The sequence below is a fragment of the Myxine glutinosa genome, chromosome 11 (assembly GCF_964187855.1).
Source record: "Myxine glutinosa chromosome 11, kmMyxGlut1.1, whole genome shotgun sequence".
Classification (NCBI taxonomy): Eukaryota; Metazoa; Chordata; class Myxini; order Myxiniformes; family Myxinidae; genus Myxine; species Myxine glutinosa.
The window spans coordinates 102,915,278-102,929,594 of NC_136271.1; the positions used below are offsets into that span (position 1 = coordinate 102,915,278).

A 14,317-nucleotide genomic window follows, 5' to 3' on the forward strand; every position below is an offset into this window, starting at 1 on the left:
CAGACGCCACCAGCATTTGGAGGAAGGAGACAGGTTTGAGATGGAAAGGAAAGCTGAGTATCAATGGAAAGCTGAGGATCTCCTCTTAATTAGTAAACCACATGTAAATTGTCAAAATAAATAACCTTTGCATATTAACCCCTTGAATTCGGATTACCTTTTTTTTGATACGCACTGTACATGCCAAGGGTCCATCACTGCGGACTGCTAAGATTCAGGGTGGTCAGGTAACATAAATGTGAACATATTGGTCCAGACTCGACCAATTTTCAATGTTGATGTATCATTGGCATCGTATTACAATGAACCACCTTTCGAGAACATTTTTCCCCACAGAGCAGGGGTTGGCCTTTTTTGGGCACAGTGGTCCCCTTTTTTTGAAGCAATGTTTTATGGTCGGATGCCCTTCCTGCCGCCAACCCTGTTAGTCGCCTCTTGCGACACACAGGGAATTACCAGTGAACTGGTACTCAATTTGCCGACCTCGGAAGGATGACAGGCTGAGTGAACCCCCCTTGGCTTTAATTCAGCGATCAACCGGGATTCAAACCCAGGATCCTAGGATCCCAAGCCGGCACCCTAACCGCTAAGCCAACACCAGGCTCTTCGTATTACAACGCTCTGTCAGAATTTGTACAACAATGTGAACATGCATTGGATTATACAACCACTGGAGGTAAAAACCACAAACAAATCAAATATTCTGACCGTTTTATTTGCACAGCTCTCAAATGGAGATGTATCAAAATATTAGGTTATATTTACTTATCAATGCATCATAAAGGAAAGAAATACCCACCACATATTCACAAAAAATTATCATCCTTCAGTGGACATGGACATTTCTGGCTGTTGTGGATATTTTTGAGTATACCACCCTGTCAAGTCGAACTTTTTCTGTGTTGGGTGCTCAACAATTTCATTTTTCTCAGATCCTTGGCCCTGGACAAGCAACAAAATATAGGTTTTTCTGTTTGAGTAATTTTTTTGGGTTTCTATCAATTTCATATTGACTGGATATTTTTTAAAAAAGTTTTAAAATGCTATGTTTATGATAAGGATAGGAAAACATGCTGAGGGTAACTGTTGCTATATTGTGTCATTCCAGATTGAACATCCAAAATAATTCCACGAGCCAACAGGACCAATGGCCAGTCCGGGGAGTCTGGAGGTATTGGATCTGCTACCTGTAAAAAGAAAAACGCTGACAAACTTTCATAAGTCCATAATTTGTCAGAAGGACTCAAATGAGACTGAGAAAATCCAGAGATACCTCCATACAAACATTTGTTGCAGCACTGGAATGCTGACAAGATGAAGAATACGAGTATTTGAAATCAGATCTTGACAGTTTGTCAGTTGCTGATGTTCAATGGCACTCAAATTGCTGCGACATATGTACAAGGAAAGAAAACCTGCGTTACATGCACAGAATAAGATCCTCATCAACACCATCAGAAGTATCTAACATTAGCACACAGTCTGACAAAAGTTTGACAGAGACCTCCAGGGTGCTGAAGTCCCAGTCAACATCCACCGACTGGACTATGTGCCTCTTCTACAAGAGGAAAACACAAAATTGTAAAGGAAATGACCATGGTTAGTACTTTCCAAGCCTGTGAAACAGTTGTGCAAACAGAAACCACAAAGGGTGATGAAGACATTCTGCGGATCACTGGTGCTGTCAGTAATGATACAGTCGCAGCTGAAGCTACATATCACAAGAGTTTGCCATGCCTCGTACATCAGTAAGGCTAATCTTCAGTCTGCTCACTTCCATGAAAGGAGACAAGAAACTTCTTTTGATGCAGCATTAAAATAATTGGCTGAAGATATATATATTGTTGCGAATATGGAATTTGGCCTCCATATCCGCTTGTAAATATTCCCCTATTTTCTCCAATACTCCCCAACTTTCCCCAATCCCCCATTCCCTAGTCCCATTGCATGTAAATAACAATCAGTAGAGCCGACCTTCCCCTTATTCCCCCATTAAATGTCGTGCCCAGGTCCACCGCACCACACGTAGACAACTTTCGGACATCTTCCTAGTTATTCTTATTCTATGTCAGTTAAGGCCTCGTTTCCATTAATTATGACTCTTCGTTGCACCAGAATGTGATTATATGGCATCAGTAGTGAGTTTAGGACCTTTCCCATACCTCCTCCCATCTTCTTCCCCAAACAACAACAATAACAACAACTACAACAACAATTACAACTACAACTACGACTACAACAACAGAGGGGCGGGGAGTGTGCGTCCTCACACCGGCTCGGTTACCCGCCATGACCATGCGCTCCACGGCGTTACCCCGAAGGGGCTGGCTGTCAGCCCCTCGTCAGGGGCGGAGCCAGTAACCCCCCCACGCACCCAATGAGAAGCAACGTGCCGATTCCATCTGGGGCGGAGCTAACGAGCCGAGGGCGTGTCACTCCCCGCCGGATATACGCGGCCCCGCGCCGGATGTGACGTGAGATGCGCCTCAGCTTGGAGAGAGAAGCCACCGCCACCCCCAGCGCGACGATACCTCCCCGCATCTTTGGACCGGACCGGACCGTACTGTACCCTGCCCCGAGCCCAGGAGGACCTGGAGCCATCGATACCCGCTTTCCTGTCATCAACCCCCGTGTGAGTCAGCCGTTGTCCCGTTTGTCTGTCGTCTGTTGGGGAATAATATAAGATTGTGTCTAAGTGCTTGTCTTTCTATGTTGTACCTCTAGCCCCTGTAATCTAACCTTTTCCGTAACGAATATAATCTCCTCCGGAGGTCTTGAGAACCGTATCCCTGGTGTCGTCATTTTATAACCCAGCCGGGTGTCTTCTTTTTCTTATTGAGCCAGCGTGGCGCGGCTTCGTCAACGTCGAGTATAATCGGTAACTTGTGCAGACGTGGTCATACCAAAACCGCTCGGTAAACTAACATCTAAGCCACGTCTGTAACAATTGGTTGTCAGGAGTTGGATTCGAACCTGGGACTAAATTTATTTAGCCCAAATTTTGGAACACCAATTGTACTATTAGAGTAACAATTGGTGTCGAGGAGTGGAATTCGAACCCGGGACTAAATTTATTAGGCCCAAATTGGTAACAAGTAGAATCGATTCGGAGCGCGTTTCCCGCGCGAAATTATAACGGCGAAATTTGAATTTGTTTTACGAAAATAAAATAAAAAACCGAATTTTGAAAGTCGCGCTATGGCGGGTCAAGACAGCTGGGGTCCGGTAAAGGAGAGTGAGGTAGGGTCGGTCCAGGACCAAATTGAGGGACATGAGGGACAGGAGGAGAGCGAAACAGCGGGGGTAGCAGGTGCACAAAATGGCGCTCTCGCGCACGATGCTTCAGGCGCGCAAAAAGGCGCCTCGCTGGTCACCGTGCCCGCGACCGAAGTAGCGCCGCTGGGAAGATTGGAACTTTTTTTTATACAAATGACGGCCCTTATGGAAAAGAATAGTGAGCGATTGGAAAACCAAATGGGGGTAATGAGGGACGAAGCGAGGGCTCGGAGTGAGCAATTGGGGGTAATGAGGGACGAAGCGAGGGGTACCGGTGAGAAGTTAGACAATAATTTTGAGGAGTTAGACAAGAAAATTGGGAAGTTATACAATAATTTTGAGGGGTTAGACAACGGGATAAAAGAGGTGAAACATGGGTTAACGGGGGTAGAAAATAGAATGGCTGCCCAGGAGAATCAGATAGAGGGAGTGAAAAATGGGTTAGAGGGGTTAGAAAACAGTATGGAAGGCAAATTGAGGGACATGAGGGACCAAGCGGAAAGGGAAGTTAACCAAATGGGGCAGCAGATAGAGGGGGTCAGAATGGGGGTAGAAGCCAAACTGGATGCTCACAGGGAGGAAATGGAGCAGATGAGGGTGGCATCTGGGCAGGAGATGCAAGTGATGGGAGAGCAGATCAGAAGAGGAGTGAGTGAGGAGGTCGGAGGAGTGCGCGAGGAGGTGAGGCACTGTAAGGAGCACATGGAGAAGGAGGTGAGAAAGGGGACTGTAAAGTTACAAGGGGGCATAGAGGACCTGACGCAGGAGGTGGAGCAGCTGACGGTGGGACAGACGGAGTTAGTGGAGCAGGTTCAAAGGAACACTGCGGTATTAGGAGGGTTAAAAGCGACACAAAACGACATAAAAAACGACTTGATAGCGACAAAGAGGCAGTGTCAGACGGTACGTGAGGGACTGACAACGAGGTTGGACGAGGTGATAGAGGTAATGGAGACGAAGGACCGGCAGGTGAGGACGCACCTGGAAACGGTCAAGGTAGCCTTAGAGGATGAGCTTGAGGAGACGTACCGGGGAATAAAAGAGGTGAAGCACAAATTAGAAGAAGTGGAAGAAGGGATGAGCGAAATTAAGAAGCGACGGAGAGGGGATAAGAAAGAGATAAAAGAGGAGATAAAAGAATTGGTCCAAAGTCTGTGTTTGGATCGTGATGATGTGCTCATTAACCGGATGAGGGATTCGCAGGTGATGGAGGAGAAGCGAAGAGGAAGAGGACCCGGTGTAAGTGGTGACCAATATGGTCGTGCGTATGATGCGCCAGGGGATTTAAGAAGCTTGGGGATTGGTTTGGATCCGGGTGTTCGTGAAAGGCCGTTGGTGAGGTGTGTGACAGGTCTGGTGTGCGAAAGAGGAGGTGTGCGAGAAAGTCCGACTCTGGGGTGTGTGAGGAAAAAGTGTGTGCCAAGGAGTGAGGGTGCTGGCGAGAGTGAGTCGGTCGTAGCGCGTGTGCGAGGGAGCACATGGAAGCGTGGTGTGGTGAGTGTTACAGAGGGTGTGACGGGAGAGTGTGCGCGAGAAAGGTGTGTGACGGACAGGTGCATGAGGAAAGAGTGCGCTGTCAGAAGTAAGGAAGAGTGTCCACCTGTGGTGAGTGTTACAGAGGGTGTAACGGGAGAGTGTGCGCGAGGAAGGTGTGTGACGGACAGGTGCATGAGGAAAGAGTGCGCTGTCAGAAGTAAGGAAGAGTGTCCACCTGTGGTGAGTGTTACAGAGGGTGTAACGGGAGAGTGTGCGCGAGAAAGGTGTGTGACGGACAGGTGCATGGGGAAAGACTGCGCTGTCAAGAGTAAGGGTGAGTGCGCTGTCAAGAATGGAGGTGAAAGTAGTGAGAGTGACAAGGAGCGTGAGTTAGTTGTGACAGGTGAGCGAGGATGTACACCTGGGATGGAAGGATGCACACCTGGAATGGTAGAGCGTGAGTGGGAATGCACGCTGGAGTTGGTGGTGAGGCACGTGGTTGGGTGTGCGAATGAGAGCACACCTGTGATTGTCACAGAGGAGGTGACCGAGGAGGGGGCGCGAAGCGGTGTATTGGTGAGGTGTGCGAGCAACGAATGTGTGCCAAAGTGTTCGGTGGTCAGGTGTGTGACCAAGGCTGTGAGTGGAATGGGTGTACCTGGGTGTGTAAGGAAGGGTACGAGGAGCATGGGCACAGCTGGATGTGTGAGCAAGGAACGGGCTGCGGGGTGTAAGCAAGCAGGTGAAGCATCGACGGTGACCGGGTTAAAGGTTAGGTCGACTTTTAGCCGAAGCGGGCCCTCGGTGCGTGCCGGGTTTCGCGTGCCGCGAGAACCAGCGGGGATCCGAGCCACGGCGGGTTCGAAAGGACCGCCGTGCGCGATCCGTGCTGGGCCTCGCTTTGAACGTCCGTGCTCCACTAGGCGGAGCGGGCGGCCCGATAGAAAGAGTCGTCATGGCGACCACTTTTTGTTGAGGAATTCCGGCAGGTCGAGATCGGGACATTGGATGGCTCCGTGCCGAGATGGTGCGTGGGATCTCGGCCCGGGTAAACCTCCTTCCCTGCACCGAATGCGGGACGCACCCAGCCGCTGGCACAGAACAACCAGCATTCATGGCTTGGCTTTACGAAGCCGGGCTTTGGACAGGAATTGGCGCACCGAGAGGCAGTAGTGAGTAGACTGGGTGATGAGGTTAGTGTATTGGACCCAAAATTAGAGAAAAACAAAATTTGATGATTGGCAAGGGATTGGCAGTAGTGATTGGCAGATGATGGGCAGTGATTGGCAAATTTTTAATTTGTTGAAATTTGATGTGCAAAATTGGTAGTGAGAGACCCCCGATGTGGTGGGATGGCATCCCTGCCACCCTTCCCATGGGGGGGCAAAGGAGCACTAGATTATGGGGTGTATGGCAGTGAAAACTAGCCCGGGTGGGTTAGGATATTGTGTGTAGGGATCTAGCGAAGATGACATTAGGTAACGTTAAGGTTAGTTAGTGACTGATACCTGTAGTGGGGACGCAGGCAGATTAGAGTGGATGATAATGACGAGGGAGCGCAATAGTTTAAAGGGACGACTGGGAAGCGCAAGTTTCAGAAGGGAGTAGTTAGCTGAGATGATGCCGTGTTTGTGAGAATTGAACAGGTGTGATTGCACAGGTGTGCAACTGGACAGGTGTGTGGAGCAGTGTATGAGTAGTGAGTGTGTGGATCAGCGCGAATGCGCTTGGGGAGAGAAGGGTGCAGGTGGCACCAGGTGTGAGAGCACAGGTGTGCAGGTACAGGTGTGTGGAGAGAGTTGGAGTAAGTGGTACGGAGTGGTGTGCATGGTGCGAAGGTGTGGATGGGGGAAGAGTGGACCCCTTTCACGAGTACCCGGGGCGGGTAGTGTAAGTGTTAGGTAGAGGGTGCAGGTAAATTGTGGTTGGATATTGGCATCTGTGGTGCGGTTGCAGAATGGTATTGTGGATGGGTGCATTAGTGTTGTGGAAATGGCTGGGCGTGTAGCCTGTTAGTGTGTGTAGTTGGTTGGGCACTCCACCACTGTGAGGATGTCGGCCAGGTGAGGCCGCAGGTGGGCTCTGGGAGCCGGTAGAGTTGTGGATGGGGCCCGAGGATCCGGAGGATGGACCCGGGTAGCCCAGTGCCAGAGAGGGCACCGAGTGGGGAGAGTGCCAGAGGGCCTTCCCCTGGTAGTTAGGTTAGGGTAAGGAGCAGGTAAGCTCGGAGGCAACTGCAGTGGTGGAGGTGTGCAGGTGGGTAGACCCACTGGGAGAGGTACACGTCGCAGCCCAGAAATTGTGCGAGGGCACCGGGAGATGAATCGGGGGAGTGAGACCCCAAATTGAAGAGCACCACAGTTTGGCCAATGGGAATTGGTTTTTAGAACCCATAGTGTAAGAGGGCCAATGGTTTGGCCGGAGAAAGACCCCGGGTAGTGTAAAGTTGTTAAAGTCATTTAGGAGATAGTTAGGATTGATGAACCTGTCGCACCATACGCAGCCACTTACCTGAGGTGATGATGATGACTCCACACCTGTGTTTTCTTTGTTTTGTTGCAGGAAATGAGATTGCTGTGAGGATTTGTGAGACGCATCACGACGTGGATGAGACATTGGGGTGATTCCATCTCTCCCTCCCTAGGAGGGACTGATGATGAATTGGTAATGGCAAATTTTGATGTTGAGTTGAAAATGGCAAATTTTGATGAGAGTTGAAAATGGCAAATTTGATTGGTTAGGAGGGAGAGAAGACGAATTTGGTTTATGGGAGGAACGGGGAAGACAGTAGGGATGTTTGTTGATTTGTAAAGTAGATGTTTATGGGTAGTGTTGTGTTGTGTGGATACAGTAAGGGGTAAGGGAGGGGCCATGTAGGTTACCTGGTGGGGGGGGGGGGGGGGGGGCGTACGATAGGAACATACCTGTCTCACCTGGTTCCCATGTGCCCCCAGTGTGCATCACCTTACATTGCGTGCACTTTTGCGCCCTTACCACCTTACTCACTTGTCTGCTTCTTTTGTCTCCCACCTCCGAGGATCTGGCTTTGGGGTAGAGAGAGAGGAAAGAGAGGTGCTGGCTGCGCAGTTGTGGGCCTGCACTTTCGCTGTTTGCTGCCGGGATCGATACACCATATGGACCGCAATGTTTGTGGCCACCCACAATGGACCGCAGTTCGTTTGCGGCCAAGCACCACCCGGGGATGGACCTATGGGTCAACGTGGCACCTATGCCATACAGGTGAACCACTTTTAGTTGACACCAAGTGCACCACAAGAAGAGCAAGAGACACCTGCAGGGTTAGGGGTTGTCGAATTTATTTTTATTCCAATGAACAATGGTGACTGCACCGATTGGTGGTGGGGTGGTGCTTTTGATGCTGGGAAAGGGTGCTCTGCACGTTATTAAAGGCCGTCGGCCACAGAGCACTCGTGGGTTGGTGTATCGATGTTGGCAAGCGCGCTCTCTCTCTCTATGCATAACATCTGCATGTGTTCCTCCAAAAACAGGTCCTGGATCGTAGTGTAAATAGCAGCGTAGTCTTGTAAATAATGCTCCCTACCGGCTGTATGTTTAGTTTGAGGATTCTTTCCGGATTCGGTTATCCTGTGGGTGTGTTTCTGTGAGGAGAAGGGTGCAACGTCGCAGGGGGACATATTTACTCATTTGTGAATATCTGTAAAACTGTCGCACTCAGGGTAGAGTTAATAGTAGAGGGAACTACATTGCGTGCCACACTAAAGTAGGTAAAAATTTATCGGGTCGGGACGCCCCGAGGGTAGAGAAGGGTGCAATGTTGCGAATATGGAATTTGGCCTCCATATCCGCTTGTAAATATTCCCCTATTTTCTCCAATACTCCCCAACTTTCCCCAACCCCCCATTCCCTAGTCCCATTGCATGTAAATAACAATCAGTAGAGCCGACCTTCCCCTTATTCCCCCATTAAATGTCGTGCCCAGGTCCACCGCACCACACGTAGACAACTTTCGGACATCTTCCTAGTTATTCTTATTCTATGTCAGTTAAGGCCTCGTTTCCATTAATTATGACTCTTCGTTGCACCAGAATGTGATTATATGGCATCAGTAGTGAGTTTAGGACCTTTCCCATACCTCCTCCCATCTTCTTCCCCAAACAACAACAATAACAACAACTACAACAACAATTACAACTACAACTACGACTACAACAACAGAGGGGCGGGGAGTGTGCGTCCTCACACCGGCTCGGTTACCCGCCATGACCATGCGCTCCACGGCGTTACCCCGAAGGGGCTGGCTGTCAGCCCCTCGTCAGGGGCGGAGCCAGTAACCCCCCCACGCACCCAATGAGAAGCAACGTGCCGATTCCATCTGGGGCGGAGCTAACGAGCCGAGGGCGTGTCACTCCCCGCCGGATATACGCGGCCCCGCGCCGGATGTGACGTGAGATGCGCCTCAGCTTGGAGAGAGAAGCCACCGCCACCCCCAGCGCGACGATACCTCCCCGCATCTTTGGACCGGACCGGACCGTACTGTACCCTGCCCCGAGCCCAGGAGGACCTGGAGCCATCGATACCCGCTTTCCTGTCATCAACCCCCGTGTGAGTCAGCCGTTGTCCCGTTTGTCTGTCGTCTGTTGGGGAATAATATAAGATTGTGTCTAAGTGCTTGTCTTTCTATGTTGTACCTCTAGCCCCTGTAATCTAACCTTTTCCGTAACGAATATAATCTCCTCCGGAGGTCTTGAGAACCGTATCCCTGGTGTCGTCATTTTATAACCCAGCCGGGTGTCTTCTTTTTCTTATTGAGCCAGCGTGGCGCGGCTTCGTCAACGTCGAGTATAATCGGTAACTTGTGCAGACGTGGTCATACCAAAACCGCTCGGTAAACTAACATCTAAGCCACGTCTGTAACAATATATATAATCTGCTGAGCTGGATGGTGGAAAGGCTTTTGATATGTCAATGTTTCTGGACAGATACGAAGATTTTCTTCATGGATAGCGAGTGACAGTCAAAAGCTAAACTACTCAGCGACTTAAACTTCGACTAAGGAAGCACTTTGGAGATGACATTGTCTTTCGTAAGCTATATGATCGCACTAAGTCCGAGCTTCTATACTCAAGCTCCGTATCCTTTCAATATGTCATCAACTCTGCCTACCAGTGCAACAACGCTACAGCCAAGCGGATACCAGGAGAGCAGTCCCCAACTGTGATGGATGGCTGACAGAGCAACGCTGCTGTTGTCAACTCATCAAGTCAGACATCAATGACTGCGACTGCATATCAGTCCGGCCATCTAGTATCATGGATCTAACCCTGACAAAATCAAAGTCTGTGATACCAGGCATTCTTTACTGGCTGCTACGCTGGGTTATTGCCAAACCAGAAAATGAAGATGAAGATGAGTTTAGAGTGAAGCAACTCGTCAGATGAAGGATGTGGTATGATGCTGGCTCAGGATGTTGTACACTGTGTGACTCATGCCAGAACCAACATGCCCAAACCTGTGGCCCTGGGAATTGCAGTTCGCTATATGACGAGATCAAAGCAGTTCATTACCATGCTCAGTAGAATGGGCCACTGTGACTCCTACGATGATATAGAGGCAATGGACACAAGCCTTGCAAAGGATATCCTAGCCAAGAGCGACCTCTTTGGGGGTGGTATTGTCATCAAACATCTCCCCAGGTATATTTGTCTAGGTGGTAGGACACAATAATGACATTGATGAAGAGACTCTGATGGAAAGATAACAAACAAGGCCACAACACTGGTCCTCTATCAGCGAGGGCAGTTTGTTCCAGCCCTCAAGCCGAGGGTATACGCAGACAGAGGAACCGGTCACTTGAATCCACTGGAATGTGCTACAGTATAAGAGACTACAGTGGATAAAGAAAGCGGCCTGCCGTTACCAGTTTGTCCAGGAAGATACAAGCCAAGTGGTTCAAATGCACTGTGAGGCTCGACCCTTCTGAAAGGGAAGTTCTACAGTCATAATCAAGGAAGCCATGTTTCGTCGGCAATGACGTGCCCTCAGGCAATGGCTCTCTAAGCAGGTGGGCAGAGTTGCGGATGAAAATGCTGTGATATAGAAGGTTATTGCATGCCAACAAGCTCTGGAAGAAGGCAAAAATGTCCATAACACCACGCTGAGAATGTGTGATGCCATCACCACATTAGAGTCAGAGTTCACAAAGTTTCAAACTGAGGCAAGGGGCAAGTCCCAGCTGTTGGCTTACTGGAGTGACTATTTGTCCATGGTTCTGCTTCGCCAGTTCATCAAGGCGGAGAGGGTTGGAGACTGACTTCTGCATCTCTCTGCTACTGCTGCAATGACCCCTCACACTTCTTCTCAATGGATGGATCCAACTACTCCAGGTGGCTTCTAGTTTACCTGGCTGACATGAACAAGCTGTCTGAGACCCACCCTGCCATCAATGAGGTGTTCGTGTCTGGGACCCATGCCATCAGTCAGTCGACTCAGCCTTTTGTTCAAGTGTGGACCGACATGGCCATAGAGCAGTCCATCAACCTTAACAGCAAGACAAGACATCATAGGCATCAGTCAGACCAGGAGCTCTGGAGCGATGGTTCCTGACATATCATGAACGAGCAAGCATATAAACAGCAATGAAGGAGATGTGTGCCATACAGGACTCAGATCGTGTTGGTACCCACAGAGAAGCAGGATGGAGAGAGATTAAGGTGATGTTCGGAAGCTGCTGACTGTCATCACATCAGAGCTTATGACCAATCCCCTCTCCCTGGACGAGGATGATGATGGCATTTTGGCATTGGGCAGCATTGCCACAGGAATAAGGATGCCTTCAGATGCTGCGGCACGCCTGCTCAACTCATCCGAGATTGGCACTGCTCAGATGACAACATTTGTGGAACAGACTGAATACCAATGAAGTGACATTGTGGAATTCCCTGCAAACCAGAAGATCAAAACATTTGCCACACTAGTCAAGAAAAAAACCCAGTGAAAATGGCTGATGAGAAAGTCATCACCATTAGTGCTGACCGTGAACACCTTTGGCCTCCTCATGAGCGCAGAAAAGTAACGGGACATCAACCTGAGAGAAGTCCTCAGCTACGAGTTATCAACAGTGCCATTCTCCCTGGCTCATCCCGATGGTAGTTTGAGGAAAACAAACAAGAGTGTAGTCATTATTGAGCTAGAGATAAACGTCCAGCCAAAACTGGCACAAATCACAACCAGTGAGATGTCTACTGCCCACATCCTCAATGTGATGGCGCTGGTACAGATGACAAAGTCTGCTGATGCAGCAAACTTGTTTACTGCAGCTCTGCATTGGAATGGTCGTCAGCGAGTTGATGTCTTCAACCAGTACTTCAACCTCTCAATCAAAGCTTAGGAGCAAGATAAATGAGGAACCTCCATGGCCTTCGAGGTGAAAATCTAAGAATGAGAGCCACTTGTCTTCCAGAGCAGTGGCTCAAGTACATCGGAAAGTTACAAAACAAAGCGAACTTGTGTGCCTTCGTGGCAGACACCTGGTACCATATCGGTGAAGACAATATGCTTGAAGGTCAACAGCTTGTCATTGGTGGTAGCTTCAACAACAATCTGAGGTCAATTATCATAGGACACTGCGAAGAGGCCTGGTTCCCCTCAGGTCAGGTCATGAAGAGGCAGACACCAGACTATTGCTACATCCTAAGCATGCCTCTCATGAACACAATGGGAATGCGATTCAGTCACCTGACACAGATGTGGTTGTCCTCTGCACTACACAATACAGCAACCTCTAGTGTAGAGAGCTGAGGTTTCGAACTGGAGTCCAGGACAAAGTGAGGTATATACTTATCCACAGCCTGGCACATGAATTAAGACATGAGTTGTGCAATGTTATACTCGGCGTTCACGTACTCACATGGTGTTATTCTCAGGATTAGGCAAGAAAAAGGGTCTCATCCTACTTGGCAGTAAAGACCATCAGACCCAGTCTGGGACAGCTTAGAGAAGAACCCAAGCTCAGCAACAGCACTGCAGAAAGATGTGATACCTACATATGTGCAGTCTCTATTCAACAGCCAAGGGGGCTGGGAGGGAACGAAGTCAGATACTGGCTGTTCTGTCAAAAGGGACAAAGAAATGAAAATCTCTCCATACCTCTAGAAGGTGACAGCAACACATGAAGCGAGGAAACTACCAGGCCTACATATGGAAGAAAGCACTGAAACCTACACAGCCTGCCACCAGAAGCTGAACATGGCTGGAAAGTTCAGGATGGTGCCCTGCAGCCTGTGCTCATGACCAAAGATCCAGCACCACCGGGTCTTCCAGAGCTGACTGTCTGTCACTGCAAGAAGTCAGCATGTCGCTGGCAGACTGCACCTGGAGAACCAACACCCTGCATCTTCATATGAGAGCAGAACAAGTACAACAATCAGAAAATTATAATTTGGGTGATATTTTACCTCTGGTGATTTTCCAATAACTGAACATATTCTGACAGAGAATTATAATACGAAGCCAATGATACCTCAACATTAAAAATTGCTTTAGTCTGGACAAAGATATTCACATTTACGTTACCGCTCCCCCGTAAAATTTTAGCGGCCCACAGTGACGGACCCTTGGCATGTATCGTGGCCTGTAGAATTGCAATGAACCCCAATGTACCTGGACATGTTCTCGAGGATCTATTCTAACACCCTGTCAAGTCAAACCTCTTCTGTATGGGGTGATAAATGACTTTCCTTATTTGGCCTCGTATGAGAAATGGCTCCTGGACTAAACGAGCAGTTGCGCAACTTTGTTGCATGCAACTCAATTGCTTGTACATGGATGTTTCTGCAACTGATTGCGAGCAGTTACATAAACAGCTGCTTCCAGACAGGACAGGGCTCAATTTTGAAGTCATCTGCTGAGTGATTTGTCGTAGCATATTTTATCATGAGCACATTTGCCAAATATATGATTGGTTTACAATTCAGGCTGTGCCATTTGACTTCCTGTACTAAGAGGTGGTAAATTGATAACAATGTTGACTATAAAAGTAAAATGGAAATATGAGGCCATGAAAATTTTGACAGTTATTACAAAATATATTTTATGGGAAAATCAATACTATCTATCACTTCTGCATTCACTACCACATTGAAAACGACTACAGATGAGATAACTATCGTGATCAGCTCTTCATTGCTAGTAGTGAAGCAAATCTATCCCATAAGAGACATGTCTGTCTGCTTGTCTGTCTGTCTGTCTATGTCACGATTTTTCTCAGAGATGGCCAGATGGATCTCCATCAAACTTTCAGAGGTTCATCGGTGAGTGCCGGGGAGTGTTCACGGCAAAATTATTTTTTTGAAAATTCTGGAAAAAAAAGTTGGAATTGTATGGATTTTTAAAATTTCTCGATAGTGCGTAAGCCGTTGTAGCTTTGTGAAAGGTAATATTAAATGATCCCCGACCCCAATCCTTAGTGGGTGTGGGGAAGTGTTTTACCCCCTGCAAAACAGAAAAAACACAATTTGATTTCTCCAAAATGCCAACAGGATTAGAACGGCACCAGGCAACTCCGGGTTCTCCTGCCAGTGTTATA

General features: G+C 48.5%; 1 protein-coding gene across 1 annotated transcript in view; it reads right to left on the reverse strand.

Annotated features, from left to right (window-relative positions):
- The window catches only part of LOC137436297 (voltage-dependent calcium channel subunit alpha-2/delta-2-like), a 208,918-nt gene that overhangs the window by 109,110 nt on the left and 85,491 nt on the right, over positions 1-14,317 (reverse strand). Inside the window, exon 13 of the mRNA XM_078786300.1 lies at positions 9,948-9,959. Within this exon, the coding sequence (XP_078642426.1) occupies positions 9,948-9,959 (12 nt within the window). The remainder of the gene's footprint in view (positions 1-9,947; positions 9,960-14,317) is intronic.